At 32.2% G+C, this 17,561-nt stretch overlaps 3 protein-coding genes across 3 annotated transcripts; 1 reads left to right on the plus strand and 2 right to left on the minus strand.

Annotated features, from left to right (window-relative positions):
- Window positions 1-602: 602 nt before the first annotated feature.
- LOC135128855 (odorant receptor Or1-like) lies at window positions 603-1,998 on the plus strand. Its single transcript, XM_064055933.1, has 5 exons — window positions 603-1,369; window positions 1,424-1,523; window positions 1,574-1,678; window positions 1,729-1,884; window positions 1,936-1,998. Exons 1-5 carry the CDS (start codon window positions 603-605, stop codon window positions 1,996-1,998), a joined length of 1,191 nt encoding a protein of 396 aa, XP_063912003.1.
- A 4,220-nt stretch (window positions 1,999-6,218) lies between these two features.
- Window positions 6,219-8,365, minus strand: LOC135128857 (odorant receptor 94b-like). The gene is made up of 7 exons (XM_064055934.1): window positions 8,267-8,365; window positions 7,119-7,662; window positions 6,831-7,065; window positions 6,684-6,783; window positions 6,529-6,633; window positions 6,320-6,475; window positions 6,219-6,266 (listed from the first exon to the last, which is right to left on the minus strand). Exons 1-7 carry the CDS (start codon window positions 8,363-8,365, stop codon window positions 6,219-6,221), a joined length of 1,287 nt encoding a protein of 428 aa, XP_063912004.1.
- Window positions 8,366-9,293: 928 nt separating this feature from the next.
- Window positions 9,294-10,715, minus strand: LOC135128858 (odorant receptor Or2-like). The gene is made up of 6 exons (XM_064055935.1): window positions 10,172-10,715; window positions 9,910-10,108; window positions 9,757-9,856; window positions 9,600-9,704; window positions 9,388-9,543; window positions 9,294-9,341 (listed from the first exon to the last, which is right to left on the minus strand). The coding sequence occupies exons 1-6, from the start codon at window positions 10,713-10,715 to the stop codon at window positions 9,294-9,296; spliced, it is 1,152 nt and encodes a 383-aa protein (XP_063912005.1).
- Window positions 10,716-17,561: the final 6,846 nt, after the last annotated feature.

Consider the following 17,561-nt stretch of genomic DNA (forward strand, 5'->3'; position numbering starts at 1 on the left):
AGGTCCCGAGTTTTTACCCTAAGCATCCAAATTTATAACAACAACTTGTTCGAGCCGCGAGAGAAGTTCTGCCTAATAACATGAGACCTTGTCCATCTTATTCTTTTTAATCGTAATCTTAAAAAAAAACAATTCTGAGAAACTCAGCCTTATGAATTTAATTGGTAGATTACACACTTTTCAGAATAATGATTATTTCAAAACCACCCACAACGATAATGGCTATGTACGTTGATAGCCTCATTAGATATCGAATCGAATGATTATAAATTTTATAGCACAATTGTGACGGACGGGTGAAAAGAATACTTAATTGACTGAGCATTTCACATCCTAATATCAATAACCACCAGCGATGCGCTTTCAATTCCAACCCTTCACATCTTAATTCCTCTTGACAAGACAGTAATAAAGTTAAACTGCCCTTAAATGGAATTAACCTTAATAGATAATTCAGTTTAACAAGATTACACCCATTGCTACAGGCTCTCCGTTAATAATAAATAATGTCTAATCACCGTGTAATATACAGTCATGCAAAGACAGGTATTTATCCACCATAAGGATATCAATTTGCAATTAATTCCACTGTAACGAGCAAAATGGACGTCGAGACTTTGCAACATTTTGACGTAAGAGACGTGGTTAAACTGAATGTAAAATCTCTGGAATTCTTCGGCTACTTTTGTCCCGATTTTACAACAACGTTCATGAAGGTGATTTATTACACCTACGCACTTTTGTTTGTAGGGTCCATGTTTGTTCTCTTCATGGTGAGTGAAATCATCAACATGGTAGTCGTTTTCGGGGACATTGAAAAAATGACCGAAGCGTCTTTCCTGCTTTTGACACATTTAGTGCAAGCTTTAAAGCTGTACGTTTTTGTTGTTCACAATTCTAGAGTGAGACGGTTAATTAACAGTTTAAACAGAGAAGAGTTTAAGCCGAAAAATCAACAACAGTATAATTTGTTAATGGAAGATGTGCAAATGTCGAGAATACTCACTAAAATTTTTTTAATTATGTGTGTTGCTACTTGTGTTTTGTGGGGGGTTTTTCCCTTGTTGGACAAAGATGGTGGTGAAGAAACGACAGAGTTACCATTGAGTGGATGGTTCCCGTTTGATACTCAAAAATCTCCTATATTTGAATGTGTTTATGTTTATTTGACCATGGGTGCTATGATCAATGGGTTAGCGAATGTCAGCATGGATACTTTCTTGTCTGGGATAATCATGGTGATATCGGGACAGCTGAAATTGTTAAATAACTCTTTTCAAAATCTTAAACAAAAGTGTACAGATACGTCACTTAATCATATTGAAGAAGGACTTATTAAAAATATAGTTCATCACAAGAATATAATCCAGTCAGTGTGTATAATTTGTAAAAAAATAAAATAAATATAATGATAAAATTTCAGGTTTTCTGAAAACATGACTGAGCTTTTTACGACGTGCATCATGGGCCAGTTTGTTGTTAGTGTTATTATTATTTGCATAACAATGTTTCAAATGAGCTTGGTACTCTTAAAATATTCACTACTGAATATGTTATCATTTTCAGTTTTCAGGTGTCAGTCATAAGCTTACAATTTTTATCTATGGCGCTTTATCAAGGTTGTATGGTCTTGGAAATTTTTCTGTGGTGCTACTATGGAAACGAAGTTATAATTCAAGTAACAATAATTGAAAGAATTATTCCTTGTATAGTTTTTCTCTGTCGTAGAGTGAAAAACTTACACAGTCAGCTTATTCTTGCGAATGGGTCGGTTGTTCCAGAAATTTCGGGACCAATTTGTTGTTTTTTATGGCACGGTCACAAATTTCGTTGAAATTGTATGCTGGAGGCTATTTTGCGCTGTCTTTGGAAACATTTATGGCAGTATGGTCAAAAAGAATCGATATTATTTTGTCTACACTGTATGATTTTTAGATCGTGAAATCCAGTTGGTCATATTTTGCAGTTCTAAATAGAGTTCATTCAGATCAAGAGTAGTAGAATTCAGAAGAAGAATTAGGAGGTTGAATTTCACCCTTATAATAATCTGGAGCTTTAGTCTTGAGCTTTATGTTTCAATAGATAGAAATTATAACTTGTAATGAATTATTGATGATGAATTTTCTTCGTTTCTAGTATAGCCAGTACCAAAATTGGCTCTGTTTCAAAAATGAAGGATCCGGAATCGAAGTAAATTTTGATCACCTTTAAAATAAAAGAAAAAACAAAATTCGTTCAAATGTTTTGGAGGTTTGACAGTCTGAATTTTTTGACATTAGTAACACAAATAAACCAAAATGTGTTTTTAATTTTCACAAAAGTAAGAAAAAAATGAAAATCATTTGGAATTCATGTTATCAAATATACCTATACCAATATGTTAAAAAACATATCAAGAAAATTTTGTAAATAATAATATTTTATAAACACTCTGTATAAGGAAATTTAATCTCATTACACCACAACAAAGCGGGCACCTTTCTTTATAAGTTGATTTTAAGAATAACCCACTTGGAATTTTTTGTGAACCCCTCAAGTGCTAAAAAATTTCAAAAAAAACTGAAATAACGTGACAACGTCGCATCGTCATTTCAAAAATAAACTGTGGCTGTAAATCCTGTGTATACAGAGTGAGTCACTAAGAGCGCCTTCCCCGACATTTCACCAATTATCGAGAGTAGAAAAAAAGTCGGAGACTAATTTTTAACTATAAAGAGTGTCCTTTTTTTGTCTTGACATTTTTTACTAATGCAATGGTTCACAAAAAAAATTGCAATAAGGTTATTTTTAACATGTGTGTTACAAAAAAATGTGGACAGGATAAAGAGAGATACACCCTTTGATGTAGTTAAGCTTAAATTAAGGGTTAATATACTATATGTCTATAAAAAATTAAAAAATAGTACGCTTTTCAATTATCGATTTTAAAGTTTTTACTTCCCGAGCGTAAGCGAAGGACGTATTATAATAGTGTCCCAGCAGTCTCCTGTTTCCGTCTCTCTGTCTGTACCCATTTTCATTAGTCCTGTGTGTTGAAAAGACAAACTCATTCAAATCAAACTAATTCCTACGTGACATTCTTTCGATGTATAAACATAAATAAACGCTTGAGTTGCAGATTGCTATTACCTAATGCTGAAGAACAGGGGGTGTTATTTGTGCCACTGGTTTTTACTTTGCAGCTGAAAATCGTAAAATCAAATTTTATAATTTTTTGAAGGAGCTGAATTTGTCGGATTCTACTTATAGTAATCGAGTCCGTAGGTCAACTTTCTACTTTTACGTTTTCTCGATCTCTCATGACCCCTAAAGTACGAAGAAATAGGTCTCCCGTTTCCGTCTGTCTGTCTGTCCGTCTGTCTGCGTACTGATTTTTACTAAACAAGTTTTCAATTGTATAAAATAACAAAGTCCTACACATCAAAATTATAAAACAACACAAACTGAATGCTTGGAAATCTTGCAGATGTTTAAAATATAATAAATTTTTAATCAAAATATATTTGCGTATCCCTTCCAAAAAATTGCTTCATCTCAAAATTTTACCGGATAAATCCTATCTAAAATGTGCAAAATATGATCAGTCTGTACCAAAATCAGTCTGATCTTAGCAAGTATTAGCCCCGCCCACCCACCCCTATTTTATCCAGTGATATGTCATTTGCCAAAGTAAGACTTATCTTAGCAAGTACTGGCAAGTATTAGCATCTGAGAAAATAAAGGGCGCGTGGGTGAGACTAATACTTGCTAACTAAGTCTTATTTTGGCAAATGACACATCCTTTGAGAAAATAGGGGGCGGGTGGGCGGGGATAGTACTTAGTAAGATAAGACTTATTTCGGCAACTGACTTTCTCTGAAAAAATAGGGGGCGGGTGGGCGGGCCTAGTACTTGTTAAGATAAAACTGATTTTGCTTCTATTGATCTTGTGAAATTTAAAGGTGTTAAATTGTAAAGTTCCATAGTAACGAGTTAAATTCTTAAATTTACCCGAAATGTGCAAAGTGTGAAGAGTTTTTATTTGTGATTTATCATCACATTAATATTTTTTAGATTTGCTTATACAGGGTGACTCAAAAAAATTAATGAATGCGTAAATTTATTTTATTAATTTAATCAGGAACTGAAAAACCGAATCAATTGAAGTCTCAGAGATGTTTTAAAGTTATCATAAATCATAACCATGGTAAATTTTTGATGAAAATGTATTTGCTCATCCCCCCCTAAAAAATTGATGACGTGACCTCAAAATATTACTGAATATATCCTATCTTAAATGTGCAAAATATGATGAGTCTGTGAAACGTAAATGGAAATTTTCAATTTAACACCTTTTAAGTTTAAGAATTGTTTACAAGTTTAATAGGGGCAAAATCAGTCTTATCTTAGCAAGTGCTAGCTCCGCCCCCTTGCCACTTATTTTCTCAGAGGGTATGGCATTTGCCAAAATCAATCTTATCTTAGCAAGTACTAGCCCCGCCCACCCGCCCTCTGTTTTCTCAGAAGGTATGGCGTTTGCCAAAATCAGTCTTATCTCAGCAAGTACTAGCCCCTCCCACCCACCCGTATTTTCTCAGAGGATATGTTATTTGCCAAACTAAGGCTTATCTTAGCAAGTACTAGCAAGTACTAACCTCTGAGAAAATAAAGGGCGAGTGGGACATATTCTCTGAGAATATAGGGGGCGGGTGGGCGGGGCTAGTACTTGGTAAGATAAAACTCATTTTTGAAAATAACATATCCTCTGAGAAAATAGGGGGTGGGTGGGTGGGGCTAGTACTTGCTAAGATAAGACTTATTTCGGCGAAGGACATATCCTCTGACAAAATAGCGGGCGGGTGGGCGGACCTAGCACTTGTAGCAACTGCTAGCTGCTCCCTATTTTCTCAGAGGGTATGGCATTTGCCAAAATCAGTCTCATCTCAGCAAGTACTACTACTACTTATTGATCAAATTAAGAACTACATTTTCTAGAAAAGGTGAATATATATATATATATAAATACGCACGTTTTTATTTAATTATGATCAAATAAGAATAATAACAATTATATTCAAAACAATTTGTTCCATTGTGGCTTAATTAATAATTTTAGTCTTCTGTTTGGAGGAGACAGCTCATTCAAATCAAACAGATTTCTACGTGATATTCTTCCGATGTATAAACATAAACAATCGAAGTTAAGCATGTACACCGATAACAATACACTTTCTTCTGTAGGTTATTTGCTTTGAATATATTTCATATTGTCTGTGCAGGGGGTTCGAGGTATCATTTACATCACTGGATTTTGCTGTATAAAGGTTATCAGAAAACTCAAATTTTCTATAATTTTTCAAAGAAGCGGAATTTTTTGGACTGTACTTCAAAGGCGAGCGAAGTTCTGTCGAAGTAATCTTGACCATTGTTTTTTAATGGAGCGCCCTGTATTTTTGTTGCATCTTAATCCGATTTTAATTTACTTTCTTTGTTTAGGATTTTCTGTGTTTAAAATTAATAAAATAGACAGTGTTCTAGTTGAAAAAACTGCAATACTGATATTTGAAAATTGTATTGTTTCGGATTTATTTTATAAACGCTTGGTTTATTAAAATTTAATTGAATTGACACAACAACATATACATATAATTATACCTTTGTTTATTTTCCTATAAAATATTGTAACGCAGATTATTGTTGCATGTTACGTCTCAAAAATAGAACACTCTGTACGGTTAAAAATAATTTTAATCTATGGTCCTTCAACTATCTCTAATAATAAATGAGGTATCCAAAACGGCGCGCTTAGTGACTCACCCTGTGTATGCATAGTGACTGACAAAAATTTTTGACGCTGTACGTTACTTATTCTTTAACCCGATTTTAGTAAACATAGTATAGGTATATGTTTTATTCGATCTTCCAAGTTTTAAAAAACTGTCTAATTAAACCGAGTTATTTTATTATGTGTTATTCTCAAAGTATTTGCACTCTACTATCATGGTGTCATAATTCTCAGACACTGATGTACATTTTAAAACTACTTCCTATAAATACTAACTCAGTTTTAGAATAAATCTCACCAGTTTTTCCATATCGTTTATTATTATTAATAAGTAGGAAATAAAAACTAGTACAGAAATAACTAAAAAATGTTCCGTTTAGTAAAATACAAATATCATAGGGCATGAGAAATGGGACAATTAAGTTCTAAAGCGAACTATATGTATATTAGATTGTTAGTAGTTTTTTAAAACAGCAAGCAAAGAATAAGCTCTTCGTAAAATCTGCAAAAACAAAACTTAAACATATACCACTTCCAAAAAAAAAGTATAGTTACCGTAGTGAAAGTTTCTAACGATAAATCCAAAATTTGGCCTGCAGTGATTATTAAAGGGCGCTTTGAACGTTCCATCAGGGTAATTAAAGCTCTCTGCGATTTTACGTCGTAGTTGTACCATTTACCCATATAAATCGAACTTATTAAAGTGTTATTCTGGAACACATACCCATTAAAAACGAACAAATGGGCACTTTTCACAATATTACCTCCTCAAAAAGTATCGTCCCGTAGTAACAGTAAAGAAAAACTTCTGCAAGCATGGTACAAAGAAACAAAATCATGGCAAAGAAAGTAAAAGTGAATGGTTCAACCTGAAAAAATATTTTTCAGATCGTTATAGTGATTTAGTATTTGATCTTACCATACTTAGACGCAAACATGAAATACATATCACGACCACGCTTGCCGCAAACTGGAAAAATATAGCCAAAGAATAGGTATTTTCAAACGTGTTGACAAAACTAAAACCAAAAATAAGACATATAAATTTGATAAAAAACAAACCTACTCTAAAATAGCGTCATGATGCCTAACACACAACTTGATTTTTTCATAAATTAGCTGAAATTTCCTTAATTCTTTTTCGACATTATTAACACAAATGGTCTGTATTTCCTTCTCGGCGTATTCTTCAAGGAATTCTAGGTTGTTTTTCAACAGTCGAATTTGACTGGTGGCATGAGAAGTCAGTCCGGCTAACAACGGGTCAATCACGCCACTAGACAAAGCTCCATTACCCACCCCTAAAATTTGATTTTTAAAACTCGAAGATCAATTTTTTTCGAAAATAAATTACCAGCAACTGCATAAAGGAAACTCAGTACGTACAATTTTTGGTCTGTTTTATAGTCAAAGGGTAACCAGATTTCAATAGGTAGGTGCTTTCCGGGAATGAAGAACGGTATGATGGCCCAGTTGATCAACGTGATTAGGCAAAAAGTTAAAAATAGGCGACAATTTCTTCTACAAGTTGAGACACACTCGAGGATTATTTCTTCCTGGTTATTTGTTGTAGCAATATTGAATATTGGAGCTTCCAACATGTAGATGCTTTTTTTAACCAGGTCGTCATTTTTCACGAAGGGTAGAAACTTGACGATGAAACATCCGGTTTGACAGACAAGAAACGCGTTGTCTGATATTTGCCCTAAGTCGATTTCTTGTCCTACGAGGAGATTCATGGCGGCCAATAGCGGGATTAAAATAGTAAAAATTACATAGACGCAGTAAGAGTATACTTTATAGCACTTTTTGTAATTTTCAGGAGGGTAGAATCCAAGGATTTGCATTGCTATTAGATTGGCACGAAACGAGGACTTCGCTAGACTTTGCATTTTTAGCTAAAGCGGTCTGAAGGGCTACTAAATACAAACAAGCTCGTGGAAATAAATGGATAATTATCACCTGAACCACAACTTCCGTAATCGTGCATTATAAATGAACGATTTCAAGAAAAGTTCGTTAATTACCTAGGTGGAAAATTTCGAAAATTATTATTTGTTGGGTATGCTATTAGATACTTTGTAATTACCGTACTAATCGGAAGTTAATAATTAAATACGTGGTTTTATTTTTAAATGATGCACTACACAAAACCACGAAACAAAAAAAAATCGACTTGTTGAAGATGCGTCAGATTTTCTAAAAAGGAAAATGTTGTAATTAAATTGAAACAATAGTTGTTTTATTAGCAGTGTCTGCAAGTAAGACAAAAATGTAGTGTTGGGTTAGCAAAAAATAGAACTAGATATCTTATAGGACGGTTTTAGTTCAACATTTGAAAAATTGACCGTTGGAGATGTATTCTAGGTATGATTGCAAATTTTGTTTCATTTATTCCACTTCACAAACGCTATGGTAACAGTACAAGAAATATACTTAAACACTTAAAACAATAAAAGAGACGTTCTGAATTTATTTTTTTTTTTTAATTAATTGATGTACTTTAATCATCCATACTCCGTCCCCATCTATCATTCGAACGCATTCTGTCACGGTTAACTTTTTTATATTTTGTCTGGAATACACTTGTCCTCCACCCATGATAGGAAACGGATTAACCACTGCTCCAAAAACATGAATGCATTGATAACATTTTTTGAAAATTTTCCTATTTAAGCAGAGACAGTTATGTCAATCCCGACACGTGCAACGTAATACTAATAATAAAATACTGGGGTGTACCGTTCTTGATATTTAACCACCGACAAAATATAGATAATAGCAGTAACAGTGTAAGAAACCAAAAACCAATTTGGATGACTACGGCAAAACCCAAGGCGGATTCATAAACAGCAACGACTACTTACTACGAAAAATTTTTGGGGGATAAAATCACATTGTAAGGATGATTAGGCAAATTTTGGTTAACTTTTTACCATCTACAGGATACCCAGGCATGTAAAACTTGACGACAATCAGTCCAATAGTATCGAAAATTAACTGTATAATAAAAATAAAATTTGGACAAAAGGACGGAAATAGGAGACCTATTTTTTCGTATTCTAAGCAAAAGTCGAGGGGTACGATGAAACTTTCTGTAAACTGAAAAATATATATAAATAAAATTGGGTATTTCGATAAAAAAGTGAAAAAATACGCCTAGTGAGATTTTAACAGTAAATGATTCTATTCCCCCAAAAAATCTTATACTAGAGATATTAAATATTTAGAAAAGTTGTGACTTTCAATTTTCATGTTTTCTTTTCTTATTTTAATTCTTTATTTTATTTTTGCTTCTATTACTAAGAATAAAATGGGTATACAAATTAAATAAAAGAAAATTTTAAAGTCATTTATTATAATTGTATTGTTCAGAATGCAAAAATCAATAACAATATAAGTATATAAATCAGTTACATATCGTTCAAGTTCTCATCAAGGATAATGAATAAATGTACACAGACAAACGAAAAAATATACATATGATTTCTTAAGTATAGTGTCCAAATTTTCTTGTTAAGTTACAACCTTAGTAGTTTTTAAGAACAGCAAACAAAGAGTAGGCTCTTCGCAGAATCTGAAATAAAATATTAAACCACAAAAAAGTTTTCCTTTGTACAAACCGTAGTGAAAGTTTCCAGCGACAAATCAAGAATTTTTCCGGCAGTCACAATCATAGGTCGTCTAGAACGTTCCATTAAAATAATGAGAGCTTTCTGCGACTTCAGATCATATTCATACCACTTTCCCATATACACAGCTTGAATTAGTGTCTGATTCTAAAAGAGTATTTGAAAATGACTTTTGCATTTCATCCTAATTAAGAAAATTCGACCTCTTCATAAAGCGTTGTTCCAAAAAAACTGTACAAAAAAATTTCACTAAGCATCGTACAGAGAAATGTCGCCATCCAGACAAAGTTCATCGAGAAAGGAGATATCTAAAAGTTATTTTGTGACAGTAACTTTAAATCATTTAATAAAGTTTCATACTTGACTAAGTTTAAAGCAGCAGATGCAGATGACGAGGACACTGGCGGAAAATTGGGTGAAAGCTACGGAAGAATAAACCTTCTCTATCTTTTCTACAAACCTAAAAAAATTATATATAACGTAATAAATAACAAATTTTTGTTATGCTCCCACTCTATGATAATATTGTGATGAGAAACGCAATGCATAATTTGCTCATAAATTAATTTTTTGTTAGACGTTTTGGCTTCTGGTTGCTCACCCAAATGTTGCAAATTATCTTTAAGGATCTTTATTTGGCAAGTCGCAAAATACGTCATTCCTGCAACTAATGGATCTAGAGCTCCATTTGATATTGCTCCGTTTCCAGCCCCTAAACAAATAAATACTTGGTATATAATTTCAATGGAAAATCATCAATCATTTTTTAATTTACCTGCAAGTACGTAGAAGAAGGTCATAAAATACACCACTGAATTTTTCGTAACGTCGTATGGCAACCAAATATCAATCGGTAGTTTATAGCCACTTTCAAAAAAAGGAGTTATGCCCCAAGTAACGATACAGAGCATACAAAAAACTAGAAATAGCAAACTAGTTCGTCTGCATGTTGTTCTACAATCCTCAATAATGGTTTCTTGCCCTTTTGTGACAATCATAAATATTGGGTGTTCCATCATGTAGATGCTTTTTCTGATTTCTTCTTCGTTGAACATAAGTGGCAACATTTTTATTATAAAACATCCCAGCTGACAAATCACAAAAGCATTATCTGCTACCTTGTCTAAATTCACGTGTGGATCCATGATTAGGTACAAACTTGACAAAATAGGAACTAAAACTGTGAACATACAGTATACGGTAAAGGTGTAGAATTTATACAAGTGTTTATATTTTCGAGGAGAATAAAAACCCAAGACTCTCATCACTGTCAAATTAATACCGAAAATGTTTTTGACTAGATTTTTTTTGTCTGCCATGTTCTGATAATAACACAGCGTAAACGTAAATACGAAAAACTGAAGATTCGTTATTAATATATAAGGTTTTGTTGTTACATTATAAATGAGGAGTAATATTGGAAAATATACAATTTGGTAAATATCGCAGTTACTTTAAGTACGCCTGAAGCAGGTAATTTAATTGCTTAAAAATAAATTTTACATTACCATTCAAACCCACTTCACGAAATAATAGGTTCTTGGTTTGTTTGTCTGGACAATTACCAATTAATAAAATATTTGAGGAGACGAAGAATTTATAATTAGTAATCGAATTATTTTTTTTGTTTTAAATAAAAAATATTTCAATAGGCAGATACAACATTAAATTTTCAGAAACCATTCAGCCAGTTCTTTTCAGACGGTGAAAGGTAACGGAGAGGTCTGTGGTATAAAGTGCAATAAAGTAGATTAAACCAGAATAGAATAATATGTTATTTCTTTTTACACAGGAAAGATAAGGTACGTGCATCTTAATTCGGAAAAATTTTCGATCGTCATAAAAAAAATTGTGTAGGGTTTGCGTCTTAATGTATAATGCATGCAAATCAAAATTTTATCAGAATTAGTAAAGAGAAAAAAGTTACAAAAGGAATGGCGCGTTTTTCGTAATTTTACAATTTTTTCTAGTAGTCATTTTGCTGTTTGTACGGATTATAACTATATTGAGTTCCTTTTACTTTTGTAGTTTCTAGAAGATGAAAAAGTAGGTCTTCCGTTTCCGTCTGCTTGTCACCGAATACCCTAAAAATTTGCATACACTTCATGGTAAATCACTAATCAAGATTTGTCTGTCCATTTCTTCCAAAAACTTGATGACGAGATTTCAATACTTTGGAAAAAAACTCATCTGAAATGAGAATGTTTCTAGGTCTTTCATTACTTTATTACTTCTGTTTTTTAGAAATTCTTCAACACAGTGTCTTAAAATATGCATATATGAACTAATATATTTTGTTGGTTTAGTCAAAACCACTTATCATTTACTTTAGAGTGTGAAAAATGCGGTGTCCCGTTTCTGTCTACCTGTCGCTTATAAATTTTTATTAGACAGAAAATCTAGAAACCACTCGTACCAATTTTTGTCAAATTTTGTGTGTATATTAGGAATACCATGTATACCCCTCTAACCAAAATTTGGCTGATCATTATTCCTACCAAGAATCTGGTGATGTAATCTCAAAAGATACTATATTAAAATGATTTAAACGTTATCCATGCTCCTATATACCTCTGATGTACAAATTCGCTTTAACTTTTTCGCCTAGACATACAAATTTTGGCAAAAAAAAATCCAGATTATATGACCACTTAGTGGCCTAATTACGTCTCCGTAGTAGCGTTGTTTTCATCTCCGCCGTAAATCAAGAATATTTTTTTACTCGTCAAATTAGTATTACCCGCACGTGTCGCAATTGACATGCGTCCCTGCTGGTCAACAGTGAATTTGCCCTGTATTATTAACTTTATTATTTCTGATGATACATTTCTGACCAGTACAATGTTTTTTTTATATTTTAAAAATAAATGTAAAAAAGTATTGTCATTCTTATTGTAGAGCTTCTATGTTGCGATCTCGTAAAAAAGCTTCATAAACTTGCTACGAAAAGAGTCCTATTTGGGAATTTTAATGTTGATTTCCGGCTGAATAATAATGAAACAAATTTGATTAATGATTCTTTATCACGAGATGATCTAGAACAATATGTCTTTAATCCGACTAGAGTTTGGAACAAGTCAAAAACAACTATTCATATCACTGAAAACAGAATCACAGATCGTTATGGAAAGTTGTTCCACTTAAAGGTTTAACTAATAAATCACACAGTAATAAAAATTTTGAAGTTTGAAGACTTCAAAGAGTACAAAAAAATTGGTAAAAAAAGTGGTATGGAGATTTCCATAATTGTTCCAATTTTAAATAATATTTACTTCTCGATATTTTTCTAAATTATCTTCCTACAAAGTGTATTAGTTGTTTCTTGACCTAAATAATTTTATACATTAAAAATGTTAGCCCCGCCCACCCACCCCTTCTCCATTTCAGTGAACAAATGGCTTTGGGCTAAAATAACATAAGGGTTTCACATTACCAAAAACTAGAACCTCGTGCATTTTTTATTATTTCTTCTCAATTTTGCACCTCAGAGATGAGGAAAGTTCACGTAAATAAGATTGCAAGTATGCAATATCTAAAATCATTCCATTCAATTTTCAATTTTTTTTCCAACTGAATTTGAAATTTTGAACTTTTAACGTTTAATCAATTTTTCAACTGATAGATAGCATTACTATTAATTAGTTTGATCGATTAATTGATAATTTGATGTTGGGGAGAAAATTAATAACAAACGAAATAAGCGTGATATGAACATGAAACAAAAAGAAATGCAAATAACTCAAAATTAGAACAAAAGTCTGTCAAAGAAAATCGCTTTTGTGAATTTCGTAAGTTGGTTTAATAAAATAAAAAAACTTTTTTTTATTGGACGGAAATGGCTTTACAAGAAAATGTTAACCAGTCGTTTGTAGTAAAGTTTTTAAAAGAGAAACTACTTCCATATAAAGTTCAACTCAAACATGAACAATCAGGAGATGATTCCGACAGATGACTGGAATTTTGTGAAAACTTCATGAAACATTGTGACGACAATTCCAATTTTAACGAAACTGTAAAGAGGATTTTGCAAAAACCGTAGGAATTTGCAAAGAAACAAATCCGAAAACGACTTCTGGATATTCAAATCTACAAGAAAATGTTTTCAACTAATTATATATTATATAGTTGAAAAATGCCAAAATCACTCTTATCTTATATAATATAATACTAGCCCCGCCCACCCACCCCCTCTTTTACTTAAGGGTATGTCATTTACCAAAATCAGTCCTAGCTTAGTAAATACTAGCATCGCCCACCCGCCCTCTGTTTTCTTGGAAGGTATGTTGTTTGCCAAAATCAGCAAGTACTAGCACCGCCCACCCCCTCCTCTCCTCAATCTAACGACTGTTTAGTATATTCAATTCATTCAGATCGGATAAATCAATCACTGAAAAGGAGACCGGGTGGGTGGGCGGGGCTAATTATGTTCTTCTATCGAGTGGGAGTGGAAACTAATAATAGAATCTAGGATGTGAAAAAAAAAGCGCTAAACCTAACTTTTTTTGTTATCCTATTTGCTATGTTCTGGATATCGAAATGTACAAGAAAATGTTTTCAATAAATTTTCGGATATGGTCGTAAAATAGTCGAAAATGTCAAAAATGCCAAAATCATTCTTACCTTATCAAATACTGGCCCTGCCCACCCGCCCTCTCTTTTCTTGGAAGGTATGTTATTTGCCAAAGTCAGTCTTATCTTAGCAAATAATAGCTCCGCCCACCCCCTCTCTTCTCATCCGAACGATTAAATTAATTTCTGATTAGTATAAGATCACTCATTTCATTCAGATCGGATAAATCAATCACTGAAAAGGAGACCGGGTGGGTGGGCGGGGCTAATTATGTTCCTATGTCGAGTGGGAGTAGAAACTAATAATAAAATCTTGGATGTGAAAAAAAGCGCTAAGCATAATTTTTTTGTTATCCTATTTGCTATGTTCTGGATAGCGAAATATACAAGAAACTGTTTTCAATAAATTTTCAGATATGGTTGTAAAATAGTCGAAAATGTCAAAAATGCCAAAACCACTCTTATCTTATCAAATACTAGCCCCGCCCACCCGCCCTCTCTTTCCTTGGAAGGTAGGTTATTTGCCAAAGTCAGTCTTATTTTAGCAAATACTAGCTCCGCCCACCCCCTCTCTTCTCATTCGAACGATTAAATTAATTTCTGGTTAGTATAAGATCACTCATTTCATTCAGATCGGATAAATAAATCACTGAAAAGGAGACCGGGTGGGTGGGCGGGGCTAATTATGTTCTTATCTCGGGTGGGAGTAGAAACTAATAATAAAATCTTTGATGTGAAAAAAAGCGCTAAGCGTAATTTTTTTTGTTATCCTATTTGCTATGTTCTGAATAGCGAAATATACAAGAAAATATTTTCAATAAATTTTCAGATATGGTTGTAAAATAGTCAAAAATGTCAAAAATGCCAAAACCACTCTTATTTTATCAAATACTAGCCCCACCCACCCGCCCTCTATTTTCTTGGAAGGTATGTTATTTACCAAAGTCACTCTGATATTAGCAAGTACTAGCCCCGCCCACCCGTCTTCTATTTTCTTGGAACGTATTTAATTTGCCAAAATCAGTGTTATCTTAGCAAATACTAGCTCCGCCCACCCCCTCTCTTCTCATTCGAAGGACTAAATTAATTTCTGGTTAGTATAAGATCATTATATTTCAGAGGCAACTTTGTCTAAAAAAAATTGTAGATAACTAACTTAGATTTTTAATATTCCTATAATTTTTCCAATATTAAAAAATATTTAGTTCCCGTTATTTTTCTAAATTATCTTCCTGAGAGTGTGTTGGTTATTTCAGAGGCAACTTTGAAATAAATAATTTTATAGAGGACAAAGTTAGCCCCGGCCACCCACACTTTCTTCATTTCAGTGAACAAATGGCTTTGGTCTAAAATAAAATGAGGGTTTTACATTACCAAAAACGTCGTCTACATTTCATTTCTTCTCCTCATTTTTGCCCTTTAGAGATCAGGAAAGTTTATGTAAATAAGATTACAAGTATGCAATATCCAAAATTATTCCATTCAATTTTCAATTTTTTTACCAATTGAATTTGAAGTTTTGCACTTTCATCTTTTAATCAATTTTTACGATTATTATTAGAATTTTTTAAGATTTATTGAGGTTTGAAGACTTCAAAGAGTAAAAACAATGGTATACCTTCATGTGATTTTGAAGATTCCTATAATTTTTGCAATTTAAAAAAAAAAATGTTTCCAGATATTTTTTTAAATTATCTTTCTACAGAGTATGTCGGTTGTTTCACAGAGAACCTTGACCTAAATAATTTTATATATTAGGAAGTTAGCCCCGCCCACCCACCCGTTCTTCATTTCCGTGAACAAATGGCTTTGGTCTAAAATAAAATAAGGGTTTTACATTACCAAAAACGTCGTCTACATTTTATTTCTTCTCCTCATTTTTGCCCTTTAGAGATCAGGAAAGTTTACGTAAATAAGATTACAAGTATGCAATATCTAAAATTATTCCATTCAATTTTCAATTTTTTTACCAATTGAACTTGAAGTTTTGCACTTTTATCTTTTAATCAATTTTTAGGATTATTATTAAAATTTTTTAAGATTTATTGAGGTTTGAAGACTTCAAAGAGTAAAAACAATGGGTATACCTTCATGAGATTTTGAAGATTCCTATAATTTTTGCAATTTAAAAAAATTTGGTTCCAGATATTTTTTTAAATTATCTTTCTACAGAGTATGTCGGTTGTTTCACAGAGAACCTTGACCTAAATAATTTTATATATTAGGAAGTTAGCCCCGCCCACCCACCATTTCTCAATTTCAGAGAACAAATGGTTTTGGTCTAAAATAAAATAAGGATTTCACATTACCAAAAACTAAAACCTCGTGTATTTCATTCCTTCCTTTCAATTTTTTTTTCCAACTGAATTTGAAACTTTGCACTATTAACTTTTAATCAATTTTTCAACTGATAGTAGCATTATTATTAGCATTTAAAATTTATTGAAATTTGAAGACTTCAATGAGTAATAAAAAATGTTATACCTTCATGAGATTTTGGAAATTCCTATAATTTTTGGAAATTTTTAAAAATATTCGGTTCTCGTAATTTTTATAAATTATCTTCCTACTAAGTGTGTTGGTTACCTCACAGGCATCTTTGGCTTAAAGAAATTATAGATTAAAAAAGTTAGATTTTGAAAATTCCTATAATTCTTCCTATTTAAAATAATATTTAGTTCTCCATATTTTTCTAAATTATTTTTCTACAGAGTGTATTGGTTGTTTCAGAAGCAACTTTGACCTAAATAATTTTATAGATTAAAAAAGTTAGCCCCGCCCACCCACCCTTTCTCCATTTCAGTGAACTAATGGCTTTAATCTAAAATAAAATAAAGATTCACATTACCAAAAACTAAAACCTCGTCTACATTTCATTCCTTCTCCTCATTTTTGCCCTTCAGAAATGAGGAAAGTTCGCGTAAATAAGATCACAACTATGCAATATCTAAAATCATTTCATTCAATTTTCAATTTTTTTTCCAACTGAATTTTGCACTTTTAACTTATAATCAATTTTTCAATTAATAGATAGCATTATTATTAGCATTTTAAGATTTATCGAAGTTTGAAGACTTCAGAGTAAAAAAAATGGTATACCTTCATGAGATTTTGAAGATTCGTATATTTCTTGCAATTTTGAAAACTATTTTGTTCTCGATATTTTTATAAATTATCTTTCCACAGAGATGTTGATTATTTCGGAGGCAACTTTGACTTAAAAAAATTTAGTAAAGTTTTTCCAATTTTAAATAATATTTTGTTCTCAATATATTTCTAAATTCTACAGAGTATATTAGTTTGTTTCAGAGACAACTTTGACCCAAGTAATTTTATACATTAAAAAAGTTGGTTTGTTTCTTTACATGATAAAAAGATCTAAACCGTGCCTTTGATGCTTTAAATCATAAACTTATTTTTAATAAAGTAGGAACCTAAGGAATCAGCGGTGTAGCTTTACAATACTTACAAAATTATTTAACAGGACGACAACAGGTTATAAAAGTTACTACTATCACTAAGAAATCAGTGAGAATAAATACAGAAAAATTTTGTTTTTTTTATTTCTGGCGAGCTTGAAATTAAAAAATGAAATA

This window comes from Zophobas morio, unplaced genomic scaffold, assembly GCF_036711695.1.
Source record: "Zophobas morio isolate AGI-343-1 ecotype UQ-CSIRO unplaced genomic scaffold, CSIRO_AGI_Zmor_V1 ptg000014l, whole genome shotgun sequence".
Taxonomy (NCBI): domain Eukaryota; kingdom Metazoa; phylum Arthropoda; class Insecta; order Coleoptera; family Tenebrionidae; genus Zophobas; species Zophobas morio.